At 45.5% G+C, this 14,279-nt stretch overlaps 1 protein-coding gene across 1 annotated transcript; it reads right to left on the bottom strand.

Moving 5' to 3' along the window:
• Positions 1-218: 218 nt before the first annotated feature.
• On the bottom strand, positions 219-13,782 carry TTC9C (tetratricopeptide repeat domain 9C). The gene is made up of 4 exons (XM_084773491.1): positions 13,318-13,782; positions 12,776-13,022; positions 5,383-5,565; positions 219-1,006 (listed from the first exon to the last, which is right to left on the bottom strand). Exons 2-4 carry the CDS (start codon positions 13,011-13,013, stop codon positions 912-914), a joined length of 516 nt encoding a protein of 171 aa, XP_084629617.1. The 5' UTR covers positions 13,014-13,022; positions 13,318-13,782; the 3' UTR covers positions 219-911.
• Positions 13,783-14,279: the final 497 nt, after the last annotated feature.

Raw genomic sequence — 14,279 nt, 5'->3', positions numbered from 1 at the left:
CTAGAAAGAAGATAACTTTTGTGGGGGAAAAGAATCTGAATGTGTCTGAAATATTAAAGGAGCCGGGCGTGGTGGCGCACGCCTTTAATCCCAGCACTTGGGAGGCAGAGGCAGGCGGATCGCTGTGAGTTTGAGGCCAGCCTGGTCTACAAAGCGAGTCTAGGACAGCCAAGGCTACACAGAGAGACCCTGTCTCGAAAAACCAAAAAAAAAAAAAAAAAAGAAATATTAAAGGAGTATAAGAGATTAAATAACAAAAGTTTGATTTTGTTATTGTTTAGTTAGTTATTTTTGTAGCACTGGGGCATCACACCCAGGGCCTTGTACATAGACAGGCAAACAATCTACCAGTGAGCCACAGCCTTAGCCCAAAAATGATTCATTTCAAATCTTTAATACTTGGGCTCAATTTATAATTATCTAGTTTCATAAGAAATATACATATTTCCCACTGGGAAAAACAAAGGCATCCGAGGAAACAGCAGAAGATTCCTTTCTGCCTATCCTTACTGTTTCATCTTTCATTAGCCCTCCCTTCTGTATCTGAAAACATTCAACAGCATCTCATTAAATCTGTGCCGCAAATATAGTTGATTCTGACTGCAGAGAGAGAAACCCTGTTTCGAAAAAAACAAACAAAAACCTAAAATATAGTTGATTCCATCCACAGTCAATGTCTGTTTCTCAATGCAAATAATATGGATTTCAAGCCAGACAAATATACTAGGGGATACACAATAAATGACGCAGGTGGTCTAAGTAGCAAAGAGCGTGTACAGAACAGGAAACAAAACGGAAATCCACCTGGGTCAGAGGTAAAGGGTGAATTTCTTTTGCTGAGGCTCAGTTTCCCCTTGATGGGTCCTTAGTGGTTCACTTGAGTTCAAATGGAGAAGCATCTTTTCTCTTCATTAACCAAACATGCCCAGGTACAGCTGCTTCTCTTTCCTGTGGTAGCTGCTGAGTTCTGACTGCGTCAACTGGAGGTACCGCCGCACATTGGCATCTTCAAAGACAATGGAGAAGGCATTTACAGATAGACCACAACGACACAAAGGGACCAGGGAGCATTGTTAGCACTCCTAGCTACTTTAGTTCTCCAAAATCTGAATGTATCATAATTATTCTATGCAATAGTAAATTCTACTCTTTTGTTTTATTGTTGTTGTTGTTTTGTTTTTGTTGTTTTTCACAAGGTTTCTCTGTGTAGCCTTGGCTGTCCTGGTCTAAAAAGTGAGTCCAGGACAGCCAGGGCTGTTACACAGAGAAACCCTGTCTGAAAACAATAACAACAAAACAGCAACAAGAAAAAAGGGAAGCCAGACTTGGTGGCTTTAAATCTCACAACTCAGGAGGCAGAAGCAGGTAGATCTCTTTGAGTTCGAGGCAAGCCTGGTCTACATAGTTTCGGGTCAGCCAGGACCATGTAGAGAGACCCAGTCCAAAAAAAAAAAAAAAAAAAAAAGGAGGGGGTGGGGGGGGTCACAACAAAATATTCAGTGTTAAACCACCCAATGAAGAAATGAGCCAGCCATCTGCTTCACAGCTTCATTTCTGTCCTGAAATCTCAGTGCCAAATCTAAAATTCCCCCGGTCACTGGCTTCTTTTTCTAGGTCACAACGGAGTTAGCTGAGCTAAAAAATAAAATAATATCTAAAGTAGAGGCCAGCTCCTGTCTAGAGAGCAGGCTGAATGACGATGTGGGGTCCACTGACACACTCTTTAAAAGGTAGAGGCTTTAAAACAAACCTCCTAAGCTGGTATGGTGGCACATATCTGTAGGGGATCAGAAATTCAAGGCCAGCTTCTGCTACAAACTGAGTTTGAGGAAAGTCTAAAATCCACGAGACCCTTGCCTAAAATAAAAGAGTAAAAAGAAAAAAGAAAAAGAAAAGAAAGACGAAGTTCCTAAAATCCCCTACGCTGACACTCATCTGTGACTCCAGCACTAAGAAGGCCGAGGCAGGTGGATCACAAGTTCAACGTCAGCTTGGGTGCTAGGTGGGCTCCAGACTGACCTGGGCTATATGGTGAAACTCTGTCCCTCAGACCTCTACAATAAACACATTATTTAACTTAATAAGGCCATGTGTGTAGCACCTGGTCGGTGTAATATCTTGAGTGTGGTTCCCAGCAACAGAACAGGAGAGGGTTAGAGGGAGCAGCAGTAGGTATTTTACATACACAGAATAAACAGACTAGAGGTCACAGGATTAGAGTATTTTCAGGGCAGGCACAAGGCCTTGGGTTTGATCTACAGAACAGCAAAATAAACAGAAACAGGCTTGAATACATAAACCATTGATCTACAGAGCTGGTACAGGGAATATTTACATATATGCCTAATCAAGCATCAATAGTCCTAAGGCTATATGTGGAGGAATGCCTTGAGTGGATGTAGCAGTTGTCAATAAAGCACAGTTTGGCCAATCAGCTGTGCAGAAAGACAGGAAGTGGAAGGCGGAGCTTTCGAGGGGGTTGGAAGAGCAGGTAGCTGGACAGTTGACAGTTGGGAAAGAAGCTGCCCCAGGAGTCATCTGATTGGCAAGTTATTGGTAGGTTTTGAGGCCATAGGATTAGACTAGTTTAGATTTTGCCCAGCATAGTGGTTGCAGCTTTAAAATACACTATAATCCCACTGTGTCAGTTATTTGCGCCCTAGGCCATACTGACAAGTTATTTGCAACAGATATGGACAGAAGTCTTCTGGGTACGGTGGTAAAACCTAGCACTCCTCAGGGAGGCTGACACTAGGGATGCAGCTGCAGGAGACCCCTGCCTCAGAAGAACAAAACCACAGACTACCCAAAGGTCTCAGGAAAGGTATTCACTGCCCAGCCAGGCTGACAACCAGAGGGAGTCCAGAACCCACATGGTGGGCGGAAAGAAGTAGTTCCTACAGGCTGTCCCCTGGCCGCACGTGTGCTGTAGCCTGTGAACAGCCCCCCCCCCCAAATAAATGAATAAACCAAAAAACCCTCAAACCCCTCCCCCCACAGAAGTGGAAACTTAGTCATGTGCACACTTTTACATTTACTTATTTGGGGGGGGTTATTTTTATTTTTTTTTAAGACAGGGTTTCTCTGTGTAGACTTGGCTGTCTTGGACTCACGTTGTAGACCAGACTGGCCTCGAACTCACAGCGATCCGTCTGCCACTGCCTCTTGAGTGCTGGAATTAAAGGCTTGTGCTACCACCGCCCAGCCACACTTTTATATTTATACTTAAAATTTCTTAAAATGTTATGTGCCACCACCACCCAGTAAATGTCATCTATTTTTTAAAATATTTTATTCTTTTGAGAATTTTACACAATGCATTTTAATCATATTAATTTCCCTCCGATTCCTCCCACATCCACTCGGCCCACTCCACCCTCCGAGTCCCTTTGAATACAGGTTGCGTTTTCTTCTTCTCTAACCCCATCTAGTCTAGTGTGTGCTGTCCAGGTACTCCTGGGAGCAGGGCTGGCCCTGGAGTATGGCTGACCTACAAGAGGATCCTATCATTACAGAGAACTAGCTCTTTTTTTTTTTTTTTAGATTTATTATGTATACAATATTCTCCTGCATATAACAACTGCAGGCCAGAAGGGGGCACTAGATCTCATTATGGATGGTTGTGAGTCACTATGTGGTTGCTGGGAATTGAACTCAGGACTTTTGGAAGAATAGCAAGTGCTCTTAACCTCTGAGCCATCTCTCTAGCCCCAGAACTAGCGCTCTCTCTCCCTCTCTCTCTCTCCCTCCCTCCCTCCCTCCCCCCCTCTCCCTCCCTCCCCCCCTCTCCCTCCCCCCCCTCCCCCCCCCCCCTCTCTCATCGGCTATTAAATGCCAGCTCCTCGGCTGGGAATTTCATGCCCACCTGATCCCTCCTGGGATTTTTGCCTGGCTTGTAGTACCTACCTTAAAAACAATTAAAAACTGGGGCTAGAGAGTGAGCCAGCTACTTAGAACACTTGCGGCTCTTACAGAGGACCCAGGCTCAGCCCTGGCACCCAAATGGTGTCTCACTCCAGGCTGTAACTCGAGTTCCAGAAGATCAAATGACTGCCTCTTTTGGCTCAAAGACACCAGGCACACATGTGGTGCGCAGCCACACTGTCAAACACAGTCCAAGAATGTGTGAGGGGAATTCTGAGTGCTTGTGAGAAAACTATAAGAAGACAAGAGTTTTGTGACCTCAGTTTCTTAAAAAATAAGGAATTGTTCTTGGACTGTATTTCACGCCGCTCCCAGGTGTAGGGGATAAGGAAATGAATTTACTTCAGACTACCCATCACAGCTGGCTGTTGTTATTTGTTTATCCGCCTCTATGGAAAACATGTTTTTGCCACATGCGGCTTGTCCTTTTGAGTCTGGTCCTTACTCTTTTTTTTTTTGGTTTTTCGAGACAGGGTTTTTCTGTGTAGCCTTGACTGTCCTGGACTCACTTTGTAGACCAGGCTGGCCTCGAACTTACAGCGATCCGCCTGCCTGTGCCTCCTCAGTGCTGAGGATATGGTCCTTACTCTTGAGTAGTCTTAATCGTCAGAGTATAAACTGTCTGATGCTCTGAGTAAAGCTGGCTATTTACAGCACGGGACTTTAGTCCACTTCATTTTTAGGCTCTGCTTTTCCAGGTTTACACTACTAGCAAAACGGTAAACTATATATATAGTGAAACACTGGTATACTGAAAAATAAATAGGTCTTAAAAAAAATAAACTGAAAAGTTAAACTAAAAGTTCATTTTCACAGGTACTACTTCAATTGGACAGGTTTTTTCGGCTTGTCTGTTTGGGGTTTGTTATGGTTTTTGGTTTGTTTGTTTTGAGACAGAGTTTCTCTGTGTAACCTTGGCTGTCCTGAAATTCACTCTATATAGACAAGGCTGGCCTCAAACTCAAGAGATCTGACTTGTCTCTGCCTCCTAAGTGCTAGGATTAAAGACATGCACCACCACCACCCAGCATGAGACAGTTTTGTTTTGAGACAGGATATCATATAGCCCAGGCCATTTTCAGACTCACAATGCCCCGACTCCCAAGTGCTGGGGCATTGTAAAAGCACATGTAAAGGCATGTGCACCACTCCATGCACTTTATGCAAAGCTAGAGATTAAAACCAGAGCTTTGTGCAAGCCTACCAACTACTATATATATATATATATGATATATATGTATATAAGATATATATATCATCCACCCCTTGTTTCTTTAAGAGGCATTTTTCTGTTGACTTGTAAGAGCTATACATTCTAACGGACATAGTGCAAATAATTCAGCACATGAAGTACACAGTGTGTAACGTCAGAGCACAACAATTAGCACTGTCACCTCCTTAAATACTGATCCCTTCCTGTACTGTGCTTGTTATTTAATGTGCCTTTCATTCACTTACCTTTAGGTTGCCTATTGACAGCAGCCAGCAGGTAGTGCCGAGCCTGGTCATAGTCTTGCAGATGGAAGAAAGCCACTCCAGCTCGATACAAGGCCTTGGCGTTATCAGGCTGTCGTTCTAGGACTTTCTGACTGTATTCCCTCACTCGTTCGTAGTTCACTGGCTCCATCTGGAGGAGACAGGCTAGTGGGCCAAGTTAAAGGGAGAGAGGAGGAAAGATTACAGGAGATTCCACCGGCCAGCTCAAAGCATTCACGGATGTTCGTTTATTTGACTAATGCTTTTGTTTCCCATATCCATACCCTCGTGTAGGAACTGGGGATGTAAAAGTTTTGGCTGACAAGCTTGCCCAGTGGGTAAAGGCTCTTGCTACCAAGGTTGATGACTTGCAGCTGATCCCTGGGAAAGAGAAAACTTCCACCCACAAGTTTTCCTCTGACACAACATGTGTAGATCATCCTTAAGCATGTGCACACTCACAATAAATACATGAGTTTACTTTTTTTTTTTTTTTTTTTTGGTTTTTCAAGACAAGGTTTCTCTGTGTAGCCTTGCCTGTCCTGGACTAACTTTGTAGACCAGGCTGGCCTTGAACTCACAGCGATCCGCCTGCTTCTGCCTCCCGAGTGCTGGGATTAAAGGCGTGCGCCACCACCGCCCGGCTGAGTTTACTTCATTTTATATGTGTGTATATATGTGCAATGTAGTCATAACAGGCTTCAGGCGCTGGAACTGTGGACTGTGAGCCACTATGTGGGCGCTGAACCAAACCGAAGTCCTCTGCAAGAACAGTAAGTACTTTTTAACTGGTAAGCCATCTCTCCAGTCCCAATACTTCGTTTGTTTGTTTGTTTTCTAAGACAAGGTTTCTCTATGATAGCCTTGGCTGTCTTGGACTCTCTTTGTAGACCAGGCTGGCCTCAAACGCACAGAGATCTGTTTCGCAAGTGCTGGGATTAAATGCATGCGCTACCACCAACCACAACTTATTTATTTATTAAGAATATAGTGTTTTGCTTGCATGTATGCCTGCATACCAAAAGAGGGCACTGATCTTATTATAGATAGTTGTGAGCCACCATGTGGTTGCTGGGAATTGAACCCAGGACCTCTGGAAGAGCAGTCAATGCCCTTAACCTCTGAGCCACCTCTCCAGCCCAAAGATTTTATTTATGTTATGTATACGAGGGCTCTATCTGCATGTACACCTGCACCCTGGAAGAGGGCACTAGAGGGTATAGATGGCTGTGAGCCACCATGTGGGTGCTGGGAACTGAACTCAGGACCTCTGGAAAAGCAGACAGTGCTCTTTTTTTTATTCAAAACTCAATTATATGGCATGGTAGTGCATAGCTATAATCCCAACACGTGGGAGGTAGAGGCAGGAGGATTAGGAATCCAAGGTCAGTTTCAGTGTGGTGGTTTGAATAAGAATGGCCCTCATAGGTTCACGTATTTGAATGCTTCGTCATCAGAGAGTAACACTATCTGAGAAGGATTAGGAGGTGTGGCCTTGTTGGAGGAAGTGTGCCACTGAGGGTGGACTCTGAGGTTTCAAAACCCCGTGTCAGGTCCAGTTCTCATCTTCCTGTGGCCTGGCTACTACTCCAGTGCCATGCAGGCCACCATGTTCCCTGCCATGATGATAATGGACTAAGCCTCTGAAACTGTAAGTGAGTCTCCCATTAAATGCTTTCCTTTTAAAGAACTGCCCTGGAGCCGGGCATGGTGGCACACGTCTGTAATTCCAGCACTCGGGAGGTAGAGGCAGGTGGATCGCTGTGAATTCGAGGCCAGCCTGGTCTACAAAGTGAGTCCAGGACAGCCAAGGCTAACACAGAGGAACCTTGTCTCGAAAAACAAAAAACAAACAAAAAAGAATTGCCCTGGTCAGCCGGGCGTGGTGGCGCACGCCTTTAATCCCAGCACTCGGGAGGCAGAGGCGGGCGGATCACTGTGAGTTCGAGGCCAGCCTGGTCTACAAAGTGAGTCCAGGACAGCCAAGGTTATACAGAGAGACTCTGTCTCAAAAAACCAAAAAAAAAAAAAAAAAAAAGAATTGCCCTGGTCATGGGTTCTTCTCACAGCAACAGAACAGTGACAAAGAGACTCAGCTACAAGGCCAGTCTGGGCTAATAGTCCCCCTGCCTCTCTTCCTCCCGTCCCTTTGGCTCTGGGGAGCAGGGGAAACTCTTCATTATGTCTTCTACCCAGTGCTCTTCCTGCTCTCCTCACAGTTCTTACACTGCAGCATTGTTAATGCTTGTCACTATGTAACGAAAGACCAAGATACATGAAATATATCCTATCTTTTCACCCACAGTACAAAAGCAGTGGAGCCTCCACTTAATGGATAGAAAAAAATCCAGGCTCTGGGATGATAAGCAGTTTGCCCTAGATCTCAGAGCATCCCAGTAGAATGAACAGGAAAGCCGTACCAAGTGCTGCGTCTTCTGTTTGTTCACTGGAGCTAGACTTGGTTACATTGTGGCTTCTTTGTAATGGGAGTTTGGCTTTTTTTTTTTTGTAAACTCAGTTACAGTATGTAAATATGTTTTTGTTTTAATCCCAAGGGTGGGATTTTAGCTTGGGCTTTAGTTTGTCCACAGTGTATACTTGTCTGTCAGGGGTGTGATCTTTGCCAGCTGGTAACAGCCTGCCTCATGAGGCCCGAGAGTGGCGTGGTCTAGGACTCTGAGGAAATAAACAGGAGAAGCAGCGCGAGAGGAGGTGTGGTGTGCGTGTGGAGGGACCACAGACCAGTGGCAGATGGAGAGAAATGGTTCAAGGAGGACGCAGAGGCTCAGAGAAGACTGCTTGTTGTGTTTGCTGTTGCCGAAACTGGTATTGCCCCAAAAGAACCCAGCTGACCCTAAACAGCCAGGAGAAGAGATCTGCACCCCTCTTCCTACTAACATTCTTTCTAATACCCGGGGTTAAGGGGTTGGTGGAAGGGAGGAGGTAGAGGCATCAATCCCCCAAATAAAACAGAGTTTTAAAAACAAGAGTCAACTTTTTTTTTTTTTAAAGTCCACAGTTCTTTTTCCTATCTTTATTTCCCCCAGTTTCACCCCCTATCACTAGATAGGAGAGAAAGGAGAGAGGGGAGAGAAAGAGATCTCTGAATCCAATCTCTTTTTTGTTTCTTCTTGCACGTAGCTGGTCTTTGCTACTTTGTGGGTTCTTCTTTTTCCCACCCTTTATCCCCCTCCCTTTCATCCCCTATCGCTAGTTAAGAGAAAATGAAGCATAGAGGGGATAGAGAGATTCTCAAATCTAATTTTTCCTTCTTGCTTCTTCTTAAGCATGATTACTAACAAACCACCACCACCACCACCCTGAGCAAACAGCGACCCCCGCCCCATTGGGACCCTAGCATTTATATGCCCTCTGAAAAGTTCCCAGAATTCCAAATGTCACACAATCACAGAAACTATCTGCAGCTGACAAAACCACACCTCCCTAGACCCTAAGGCAAGTCATAGTCAGCCTGAAGCAGCCCCATAGCCCACACCTGGGGTTAAAACAAAAACATATTGTTATAATATTTCTGTGGGTTTTTATTTTTATTCATTTATTTAATTTTGGTTTTTCGAGACAGTGTTTCTCTGTGTAGCGTTGGCTGTCCTGGACTCCCTTTATAGACCAGGCTGGCCTCCAACTCATGGTGATCTGCCTGCCTCTGCCTCCTGTGTGATAAGATTAAAGGTGTGCGCCACCACGCCTGGCTTTCTGTTTTTTTGTTTTTTTGTTTGTTTTTTTGGTTTTTTGAGACAGGGTTTCTCTGTGTAGCCTTGGCTGTCCTGGACTCACTTTGTAGACCAGGCTGGCCTCGAATTCACAGCGATCCGCCTGCCTCTGCCTCCCGAGTGCTGGGATTAAAGGCGTGCACCACCACACCCGGCCTTTCTGTGGTTTTTAAAAAAAGATTTATTATTTATACAGTATTCTGCCCTCATGTGTGCCTGACTGTACAAGAAGGAACCAGATCTCATTACAGATGGTAGTGAGCACCATGTGGTTGCTGGGAATTGACCTCGGGAACTTTGGAAGAGCAGACAGTGCTCTTAACCTTTGAGTCATCTCTCCAGCCCTATTTTTGTGTTTGTTAAAGAAACCAAAATTCAGAATTGTCACTGCAGTTACTTTGAGTTGGGTCTCACAGAGCTGCAGCTGGCTCTGAACTCACCATACCCTGGATTAGATGGTGATCTTCCTGTCTCCCCATACCCCACCAGTAGAATTATAGGCATGCATCAACTCCCCCAGGGTTTGGGCTTGTTGAGTCAGTGTGGTGATTTGAGTAGGAATGGCCCCCATAGGCTAATGTATTTAAATGTTTAGGGAGTGTCACTACTTGAAAGGATTAGGAGATGTGGCCTTGTTGGAGAAACTGTGCCACTGGGGGCGGCCGGGGGTGTGCGCTCTCTTGCTCTCTCTCTCTCTCTTCTCTCCCTGCTATGGATCCAGATGTAGAACTCTCAGCTATTTCTCCAGCACCATGTCTGACTGCATGCTGAAAATCTAGGCAAGCCCCAGTTTAAAAAAACTGCTTTCCAGTATAAGGGTTGATGTCATCACGGTGTCTCTTCACAGCAACAGAACACTGACTAGAACAGTTGGGTCCTCCCTTTGTAGTTTCTGCAGCCCTGAAACTCACTCTGTAACTCAGGGTAGCCTTAAACACTCCTGCCTCAGCCTTCCAAAGCACTGGGACTACAGTTCTGTGCAACCTTATTTCCAACGACATGATATTAAGTCACTGTTCTTTTGGCCAATTAATGGAACCCCAGAATAAATCTTGGTTTCGAAACAATGTTCAAAACAACTCTGCCTTAAAGAAAGGCTGCTGCTCAATAGACTGACTGACTGCTTGGCATACTTGAGGCTCTAAATTCAATCCCCACCACCACCAAAAATCAAAGTGATGACTGAGTGTTGAAGAGCACACTCCGCTCTTGCAGAGGACCCAAGTTTGGTTTCAAGCACCCACACTGGACAGCTCACAACCACCTGTAACTGCAAGCTCCAGGAAACTTGATGCCTTCTTCAGGACACCTCAGGCATCTTCCTTGACAAGTGCATATGCCCACAGAGACACATCCAAAGAGACACATAAAAATTATTTTTTAAAAGTAAAAAGAAGGACCGGGCGTGGTGGCGCACACCTTTAATCCCAGCACTCGGGAGGTAGAGGCAGGCGGATCGCTGTGAGTTCGAGGCCAGCCTGGACTACAGAGTGAGTCCAGGACAGCCAAGGCTACACAGAGAAACCCTGTCTCTAAAAACCAAAAAAAAAAAAAAAAAGTAAAAAGAAGGGAAAGACATTCTATTTCATAGCTATGAGAGTTAAGTATATTAAAACTAAATCATGCTCAGATGGCAGATATTCAGGTATAATGAAGCCATTAGCAAGCCTGGACTATGCTTGCATCACTGCTACAACACCCACACCAAACAGGCTTTACATGAGGTGTTTCCCACATGTCAATTAATCCAGCCCTTTAGCTTCAGCATTTCAACCGATAACTACCTACCAGGTACTGACTATACTAAGACAGTAAACTAGAGGCAACGAGTAAAGAGAACAAGGCATGTGTCTTGATGGTTATTTAAAATTCTGTGAACCGTGTTTGTGCCTGGTGCCTGAGGAGGTAAGAATCATGTCATATCCCTTGGGGCACGAGTTAGAGACAATTGTAAATCGCCTTGTGGGTGCTGGGACTTGAACTCTGACCCTCTGCTACAATAGCCAGTGTTCCTAACTACTGGGCCATCTCTCCAGCCTTGATTATTCTAAATAATAAAGTTTTTCCCTCCCAAGGCTTGATGTGAGATGTGCTGAAACAGATTTCAGGAGAAATATCTTTCGGGTTTGATTGAGGTAGGAGAGCCCAGCAACAACCCAGGAAACAAGGGGGGAAGTTCCTTTTTAAAGACTTTAGAAGACAGAGGTCTTTGAGCTTAGAGAGGAAGGATCTGAGTTTAACAGCTTAGTAATGACAATAGACAAGATATAATACACTCAATCCTATTGTCCCACTACCATTGGGCCCCTGCTACGAGGGAGGATTTTTACCAGCTGAGGGAAAACACTCTGGTGTATAAGGCTTGACTGATCTCTACTGAGCTGCAAAGGCAGGGCACCAAGTGGGAGGAATATAGAAACAAATGAAACTTTAAAGATACTTTGAAGAAAATAAAACTGCTGGAGAATAGTGTTAAATTGTTGCTTGGTAACTGAAGGTTTCTCTAAGGAAGTAATTACCCAGAGTTTGTAAAGAGTGCAAGAGGGGGGGAGGGGGGAGAAACAGTGCCTCCTTTTGGTCCACCTGGGAAGTCAAGGCAGGCATAAGAACCCATCTCTAGGGGCTGGAGAGATGGCTCAGCGGTTAAGAGCACCGCCTGCTCTTCCTAGAGGTCCTGAGTTCGAGTCCCAGCAACCACATGGTGGCTCACAACCATCTGTAATGTAATTTGATACCCTCTTCTGCAGATAAAGCAGTCATATGCAATAAATAAAATAAATAAATCTTTTAAAAAAAAAAGAAAAAAAAAGAACCCATCTCTAAATCTCTTGTTTTTGATCTTTGGGCTAATTTCTTAGTACATTTCTAATTTTTCAGTAGGGCACAGAATCTTGCAATAAGAATTTAAGTTCTGGGAATTAAGATTGTTTGGGTATAATTAAATCCACTCCTTGCTAGATATTCGACAATTTCCTTAGATTGATCTGGAAGAACTGTTGCGACAATCACATTGCTCAGTGTGATATGAACAGCACCTGTCATTCCATGTCATATATGTCACATCTATGAATCCTATGTACCCATCTTTTCTTAAATGGAACATACCTAGAACTGTGACTATCTCACCTTAGATCTACTAAATCAAGCTTTCTGGGATTTAGAGCCCAGGAAGTTGTATTTTCACAAACTGTCCAGGCGAGGACTGAGAAACCCTGCCTGCTTAAGAGATTGGACACTCGTTTCCATTCATTGCTGAATAACCAGATGACATCGAAGAACGTCTTCCAATGTTCACAGGGCTCGATGGTACTGTGTTTTTTTTTTTGTTTTTTAAGACAGGGTTTCTCTGTGTAGCTTTGGCTGTCCTGGACTTGCTTTCCAGACCAGGCTGGCCTCGAACTCACAGTGATCCACCTGCCTCGGCCCCCGCCCCCCCTCCACCCCCCCAGTGCTGGGATTAAAGGCGTTTGTTTTGTTTTTTTGAGATAGGGTTTCTCTCTGTAGCCATGATTGTTCTGGAAGTCACGCTGTAGACCAGGATGGGTTCGAACTCAGAGATGGGCCTGCTCTACGTGGGATTAAAGACATACACCACCACTGCCGGACTCTTGATGGTACTACCCACCCTCCAGTCCCATGCTTACCAGCTAGGTTGTTGTAGCAGTCTGTCTGGGTGGTGTGCAGTATGGTTTCTTGCTCCGGCGTGAGAGCTGGGCCCTGGGGTCCCAAATTTGGTATAGGGGAAGGCAGACTGGGGTCCAGACCCCGCAGCTGAAGAAGAGCTCGATGGTACCTACTCACAGCATCTCGGTATTTCCCTTCCCGGTAGCGCTGGTTCCCTTCCTCCTTGTATAGCTGAGCCTCCTGCAGGCGCTTCTCCATGACTGTTGGCTTTGTTAAATGAAAGGGAAATTGAGATAGTAGCGTTGGGATCAAAATAATTGATTTTGGCAGTCGATTTTGTAAGCAGAAAAGTATCCTTCTTCAAGAGGCTCCCCAGGATTTGAGCTTTGCTGTTTTTACTACAGCCCCATCTACCCTACTGTGGTAGTTTTCAGTTTCCAGAAGTTGCGCAAACTAAAAAAAGGAATAATGTGGGGGAATAGTGAAGGCATAGACCAGATGATTTCCAGAAGAGATCCCGGAGTCAGTACAGACCCTAGGAACAATCAAAGGCTCAACCAACCGTCCCAAGTGAATGACCCTCCGCAAATTCGTTTCTTCTTTCTGTGAGGCACACCCCCTGACCTGGAAGAAGACGACGGAGTAGGCGGGAACAACTGAAACAAGTCAAAAAGGCTTCGCTCCTTTCCAACCTTTTTATTTGTCTTTATTCTACAAACATTTGTTGATGGCTCTGCAGTTAACTGAGGAAGCGAAATGAATGAAGCCGGAGCCTCCAGTCCACAGGTGAGGCACGAAAGACCGTATAAGCCCGGGCAAGCCCAACAACCGCACCACAGCAAGGGCCCAAGCCCGGAAGACTCTTCCTGGGATTCAGTTTTAAGTGCGGGAACACGGACAGGAAAAGAGTAGGCCGGCCAGCAGTTTAGCATCTAATGGGGCACGCGCATTGCGTCACACAACCCAATCAGAAACAAGCCTAGAAAAATAATCCCCCAGAAATGATCCCGCCTCTCCTGCGGACCAACCCGGAAAAAAAAAAATTCCCGGCCACTTCTCCAATAGGAAAAAAAGTCGCACGATCTCGGATGGCCAATCAGAGCAATAGACTACGATTCAAGATGACCAATTAGAGAGGCGAAGGGCGGGATTGGCGCCTCTGTTGCTGGGTAGAAGTTTAAACTCAGAGGTTCGGACATTGCGTGCTCTTCCTTGGTACTGAAAAGGCCTTCGCCTACTAGCCACGAGAACTCTGCACCACCCAACCTTCCAGTTTGTCTTCAGTCTTAGCCTCAAGAGTTGCTGTCAAGGAGTAAGGAAGAGAGGGGGTCGAGGAAGACCTAGGGTGCCCGGCACAGGGGAGCGAGCAGGAAGTAAGAGGCGTGAGAAGGTGGGCGGGGCTCCGGCGCGACTGCGCAGAGCCTACGACTGAAGTACGGAAAGAGGGGCGCGTACGCGCTTCCGTGCAACGAGGCACTTGAGCCGCCGCCAGCCTCGCCGGGCTCCCGCCTCGGTGCGGCTGCG

Source organism: Acomys minous (genome assembly GCF_964271855.1).
Source record: "Acomys minous genome assembly, chromosome: 2".
NCBI classification, from domain to species: domain Eukaryota; kingdom Metazoa; phylum Chordata; class Mammalia; order Rodentia; family Muridae; genus Acomys; species Acomys minous.
Note: the sequence above shows the minus strand (reverse complement) of the source record. Positions and strands in the feature narration are given on the sequence as shown.

Excerpts from the sequence above, each read along its gene's own strand:
- TTC9C (XM_084773491.1), bottom strand. The coding sequence starts at position 13,013 with ATGGAGAAGCGCCTGCAGGAGGCTCAGCTATACAAGGAGGAAGGGAAC. Across the intron at positions 5,566-12,775 it reads CTGCTACAACAACCTAGCTG|CCTGTCTCCTCCAGATGGAG; the intron begins GTAAGCATGGGA and ends TTGGCCCACTAG. Across the intron at positions 1,007-5,382 it reads TGTCAATAGGCAACCTAAAG|ATGCCAATGTGCGGCGGTAC; the intron begins GTAAGTGAATGA and ends TTGTCTTTGAAG.